General features: G+C 34.7%; 1 protein-coding gene across 1 annotated transcript in view; it reads left to right on the plus strand.

The window, feature by feature from the left end:
- LOC127849658 (interferon-inducible GTPase 1-like) overlaps positions 1-3614 on the plus strand; it is a 19092-nt gene extending 15478 nt beyond the window's left edge. Inside the window, exon 4 of the mRNA XM_052382405.1 lies at positions 2928-3614. Coding sequence (XP_052238365.1) covers positions 2928-3614 — 687 coding nt within the window. The remainder of the gene's footprint in view (positions 1-2927) is intronic.
- Positions 3615-6679: the final 3065 nt, after the last annotated feature.

A 6679-nucleotide genomic window follows, 5' to 3' on the forward strand; every position in this document is an offset into this window, starting at 1 on the left:
GTTTTGAGGTAATAAGAATCGAATGGTCTGTATATATTCATTGCATTTTACTGACGGACGTCAGTTTTGCATGTTTCAAATCGGTTTCTTTAACCGACGAACGGTATAGCTTTTAAATTTGGCATATGCATAGTTTGGGTATCTGGTCCCAGTTAAGAGTTATGTGTTTTCAGTGTTTTCTTTGTAAAAAATTTATTTTACAGCGTCTTTCTTAAAGTGCGTGAAACATAATAATTTTGGGATTTTTGTTTTCTGCATGATTAAGTATGACGTCTTATTGAAATCAATGTTTACATGGTCCAAACATTGAAGTGTAAATAAGCAAGGCTAAATTCGGAAAAAGCTTCCGTGTACATGCCCGGTTGTTTCCTGATTGCCCCGCTTTAATATATATGCTTCTTACATTATGCAAGTGCTCATTGGTACCACGAGTACAAGACAACCCAGAGGAAAGTGTATGTAAATTTCCAAGTAGTGCACACATCTTTACAATTTAAATAAAATAAGCAATCTTAAAAAAAATGACGAAGAATTGAGTAAATCATAACGTTAAGATGTTATCTCAATATATAATATCAGTAAACTGAAAATATATCAATGTTGTATTATCATATCAGTATATTCATTTGAAAGTGGTCGGTTTTGCAAACTTCGATTTTTTTCTTAATATTGTACGATGAGACTTTTTTAAATTATATCTATCCTGCTCTGATTTGGGGTGGCAGACGCTGTTCTATCCCTCTGTCCAACTTATTTCTCCACAGCCATTGATGTCTGGGTATGAAACGTCTTCACCGTACATGATTTTTAAACATGCCCACTGTCTCTCCGCTGTTGCAGTTGTTTGTCCGGCCATCGATCGAGATCTTTGAAATGATTATTTTATTTACTGAAACAGTAGTCATGGCGTTCGTATTTGTTCGACATATGCATACTGTAGTTTCAATTCGATTTTTAGTTTGATTGAAATCAGAATGCAGTGAATCACCAGTCCCGATATACCCTTAACTGCAAAATGCGTTCTGGTTTAAACATGTTTTGTTTTTCTCATCTTACGTTTAATATTGTTGTAGTTTTTAAACTTAAGATGAACCGTCTGTTTAGCCACGAATAACAATTCTCAAAACAATTCTTTAAAAAATGCAGCATCAGGAGCAGGGTGACTATATTACCCTTTCAACTGATGGTACACATGCTTTAATGAAGATGAAATGCTAAATCGATACATAGAAGTATTTATTAATAGAACTCAATGGCTTTTTATTTATATTGAATGTACATTTTACTACTATTTACCAGGCGGCCATTAAATAATTACTAAATAAAAACCTCAAGTACTATATGATAATAATCATAATAATAATAGTCACCAGCCAGGCTGCTCAAAATTTTATGTGGATCGAATCCGAAACTGAACTTCATATTCACTTTCGGGCTTCCTTGCGGGGCATTATCAGGCCAGTGGGTCCGAAATATGGCTTAATGTTTCTCATATTGAACCGCAAATGTTGACCTGTAAATAAACTAGTGTATAATCAACGATTTTAAAGAGCGAACACAATCCGAAGTGTATAACTAGTAAATTTAAATATGATGTAACTAAATTCAATTTTTTTTAGGTTTTAAACAAATACTCGTTTTCAACATCGTATGATGCAATTTCACTATGTATGTAACTCTGACGGTGACGTCACTCTACAATATATTTTTTGCGCGGTCTTAAGTTAACAGGCGCGGAAAATATTTTGCCTCAACTGTCTGTATAAACAATAGTGATTCTGCATTCTCGTGCGTGCGTCTTTTGCATTTTATGGACACAGAACGGTCATAGATAGATAGATAAAGAAAGACACATAAATGTCATGTACAATTGTATGTGATATTTAGTTGTGAAAGTATATGGACAGAGGCGAAGTCCGAGATGTGGTCAATAAATTTTTTATAACTTTTCTTCATATATGCCTAATATTTCTTGCTGATTTATACGCGTATTTTATTGTTTAAACAATTTAATGCGTGCCAAACTTTTTTTATTTATAAATGTCTTCATTTATGTAGCCCTAATGGATGTTTACTCTTCTTTTTCATGACCGGTATTTCTATCGCCCCGAAACGGCAATTTATTTTTATTTCAAACATGATATAAGAGGGAAATTTCAAGAATAGCATGTATATTTAATTGTGCCCATCAGTATCTCAACCATAAAAATTTTGTATATTGGTGGAACATAATTATATAATTAGTATCTAATTTATTAGTGCATGTGTAATAGCGCTCGATGTGAGTTTAATACTTCGTACAATACGCATATAATCGGCTAGTTCTGCTCAGTACCTTAGAAATATTAATTACCTTCATATGTATTGGATTGCTTTCAAGACTGCTTTTGCATTTTGATAGGTAAGATTTCTAAACGAAACGATTTTCGCACAATTGTTAAGAGAACAATAGGAGTGTAAATGTGTCCTACACGCGTTATTTTATTTCTGCATGAATAGATGGACATTACTTAATTTAAGTTAGGTTTAAGGAACCAATAAGGTTTTAAGAAATATTTAGTTGCATCAAGTGGTTCTGTCGATGTCAGGGTATACTTAATCTGTCAATATGTCAGTATTTTAATGCGCGTATGGGTTCATGTATCCTTTAGAATAAGACAGAATGAGTGGCAATTAAAAAGGTAATTAATATTGGCTTAAATATAATTGTCGTAAGAATACAATACAGAGCTCAATGGATATTAATGTGCATAAAAATGTATGACCCACCTTGCCGATCATTTCATGTTCGACCTAAGCAGTAGATAAATGTGTGTCGCGCGTGCAATGCATGGCGCATGTTTATATGTATACATTGTTTATATAGATTGATATGCCTTCTCAATAAGTTTTTAAACACTCAAAAATAATATGTCGATTATTTACAGATAAAAGTCACCAATGCAATAGAAGACGATTTTGTATTTGAACACTTGGATGTAATAAAAAGAGAAGGTGTCGCTGAGTTGACAAAAGTCCTGAAGACGACTGAATGTGAAAACCGGACGAAAAAACAAATTAACATAGCCATACACGGCGATATCGGTTCAGGAAAATATTGCTTTATCAATACCATAAGAGGAATTCGATATGGAGATGAAGGTTATGCAGACGTCAGATTCTTTAAAACAACAACAGAAATTCGGAAATATTTTCATCCTAAACATCTGAATCTCGTATTTTGGGAACTTCCAAGTTATGGGGCTCCACAGTTCTCAAGATCATCGTACATACAAGATATGCAGTTTGAACGATACGATGTCGTCATCTTTATTTACTCCGGCCGATTCAGAGAAGACGACATATGGCTAGCTAAGATAATAAGTGAACAAAAAACGCCGTGTTATTTTGTCAGATCTATATCAGAATTGGATGTGCATTTTGAATTTAAACACGCTTCGAAAATATTAACAAATAAAGAAATAATTGAGAAAATTCGTAAGGATGAAGAAGATATGCTTAAAGAAAATGGCGTTAGCACAGATAACGTGTTTCTTGTCGACAAAACTTGTAAAATCAACAAGTATGATTTCAATGCTTTAATTAGATGCATCACACTGATTTCAATGCTTTAATTAGATGCATCACACTGGATTGTAGTTTTGAGCTTGGAATCGAAATATCGTAGCACAGGGGCATTACACACTGCTTGCTTAATCGCGTGCTTCGTCATGCGGATGGGACCACTGGAATAAGTTGTTCTTGTGTGTAAGCTGGCGTAGTGGCTCAAACATGTCATTGAGCTTGTGTTGAATCTTTGTCAAATAATTGACAAAACCTAATAGTCTCTGCACTCCCTTCTTGTCTGTCTGTTTCGGCATTTGTATGCATGCTTTAACTTTCGCGGGGTCCGGTTTAACGCCTTTGTCCGTTAATAAATAATAAACAAACGGCATGCTTGTCTTATGTAACTGCAACTTGTCCTTGCTTAGCCTAATGTATAGTTCTATGCATCGTTGCAACAACCTTTTTTTTTAAGTTGTTATCATGGTCTCTGACAGCTTCGTCGTATGTGGAGCCTGTGCCGTATATAATTATATCGTCCGCAATGGCACATATTCCACTGAGACCACCAAGGCTTTCTTGCAAATACTGCTGGAAGTATTCCGGTGCTGGAGATATTCCGAAACGGCATGTTGAGCCAACGGTACTTTCCGTAAGGCGTTTAAAATGATGTTAAATAGCTAGACTCTACATCTAACTTGACATGCATAAAGCATTTTTGACATCGCATTATCTGAATACTTTTGCTTGTGAAATTTCTGTTCAAAATCATGAATTGACAAACAATCAGAGTTGTCCTCAGGGCATTTGTTTTGATATTGAATTTTTATCAATTGCATTTCTTGGATTGCTTCTGTGCCAAGTAGCGGGGTTGCATCATTATCAGTCACTAAAAATCCAACATTGTACCTAGCATGTGTCTTTGGATTTTGTATCATTAATTGGCATTTCCCTTCAGCTTTGATCACTGTTTTGTCCTACATTCTCAATTTTGAGACAGTGCATTCTATTTCAACACCTGGGATTAGTTGATAATATTTGTTGTCGCGTCCGAATCTAATTGGAATTTCATTGTTTTCCTGAGTTTCACTAGTAACATGTTTGCATAAATTTTGTTTTGAAAACACTTTCCTGCGATTATTGTTAATATGTCATCGCAATTCCCATCATCTGAAAGGTCACATTGTTTCACATGGCTTTTGTGTTTTGATTTTCTGGCTGAGCGACATTCTGAAGCATAATGATTAAGCTTTCCACATTTTCGGCACTTTACTGCAATGGCCGGGCATTTGTTTGGGATACTATTTGTTCCAAAATAAGGACATTTCTTGACGGCTGATATTGGTACTCTGTGATTGTTTTGCTTTTGTTGCGACTTCGATTTTGTTTTGACGACATGCACATCGTCGGACATACCTGACGAACAATTGCTAATTGTCTTGATTTTTGCACTTGAGGCATCTGCGCTCCTGCACATAACAATGTATTTTTTCAAAGTTAATTTGTCTTCTTGTAAAAGACGTTTACGCACCTGTGTGCCGCGTATTCTGATAACCAGTCGTTCTTTGATTTAGTCATCGTTCAATTGTCCGTATTCGCATGTCTTGGCAAGTTGGCGTATTTTTGACAAATATGTGTAAAATGAGTCCATCTCACCTTGTACGCTCGTATGAAACCGGTATCTTTCGTACATAACGTTGGTCTTCACAACACAGAATGCTTCGAATTCCTGTAGAATGACGTCTATGTCTAACCTGGCTTTCGTCCTGAGTGAACGCGAATCCCTCGAAGACGTCCGTAGCTGCCGGTCCTATGCGTATCGGCACGCAAATCCTTTGCTTTGGCCCTTAGTACTAATGCTGTTTCGTAGTCATTCCACGAGCGCTTAATGTTACAGTCAATATAGTCACTGTTTAGATGTAAGTAACGGTACGCGCTTTTACACTTTTTATTTCTTTTTCGTAGATCGCTATTAGATAAGATACTTAAATGATTGTTTAAAGGCGATTAACAAAAAAAATAGGAAAGAAAGAAACACTCAATAAATGTACATATTCATTTCATTAACGCTTGATGCGTAACCTTTCTTTGTAGCCTCTTATTTTAATACATAATAGCTCAAGACTCACGTCACCAGCACCGGTAACTGTATTCTTATTTGTATTCTTAAAAAACGTCATATTAAAAAAAACATGTTAATTCAATCGCATATTACTATTTCGTGGGCTTCAATGTATAAAATCAGTGGAACTCCAAAAATAATAACTAGAGGGAAATTATTTTCCGCTAGCCTTTTTTTTCGAGGCGAAATATCCTATAGTTTATATTACAAGACAATACATAAAGTATGACATTGTTTAACATACACTCACGAGTAAAGCCGGAGTCCCTCCCCTTGAACGATTCATTCAAAGCATCGTGGTTTAAACAAGGTCAATGGATCTTAAACCTCACAGCTATCGCATAATACATCACAAAACATATAAGAGTAAATTTCAATTAACCTCAAATTGAAAAGCAATTAAAGATCCTTACACATACAAGTATTACATTAATATTTGAAGATTACTATCTAAGCATTTTGGTATAAAGCATACGCCCTTCCACAATTGAATTTGCAGAATTGTTTACAAGACTATTTTAATTGTTGCCGTGTAATATAATAGGTGCATTCTCTTATTTGTGACGATAGTATATGCATCAGTGTTAAAACAGACATGATCCAAACAGCATGTCCTTGTGTTTCTTTTTTGTAAATCCATTGTAAAATACGTTTATCAGTGCATATTTGCACAGTGAATAAGGGCTATGTTACGTATTAACTACTAATTCGAATTATATATACGCAAGTACAATATCGTGTAGACCATATTAGAAAAACAAACACCCGTTCATACTGTGGTCTGACTTGCAAATGTATTTTACAACATAGTAAATCAATATGCAAATGTAACTTTGATAATGCTGATTATTTTTAGCGTTCACCTATCTTGTATAACACGAATTTGAACAATATAAGCGACTTTTGTATTAATCATAGTTGAAAACGAACTCAAAGTACCAATACGCATATGTTTTGTTTCTATCGTTTTATAAACACTTTTGTTGTTTTAATGGGTTATAATCAATTCATTAT

This window comes from Dreissena polymorpha, chromosome 11 (assembly GCF_020536995.1).
Source record: "Dreissena polymorpha isolate Duluth1 chromosome 11, UMN_Dpol_1.0, whole genome shotgun sequence".
Lineage (NCBI taxonomy): Eukaryota > Metazoa > Mollusca > Bivalvia > Myida > Dreissenidae > Dreissena > Dreissena polymorpha.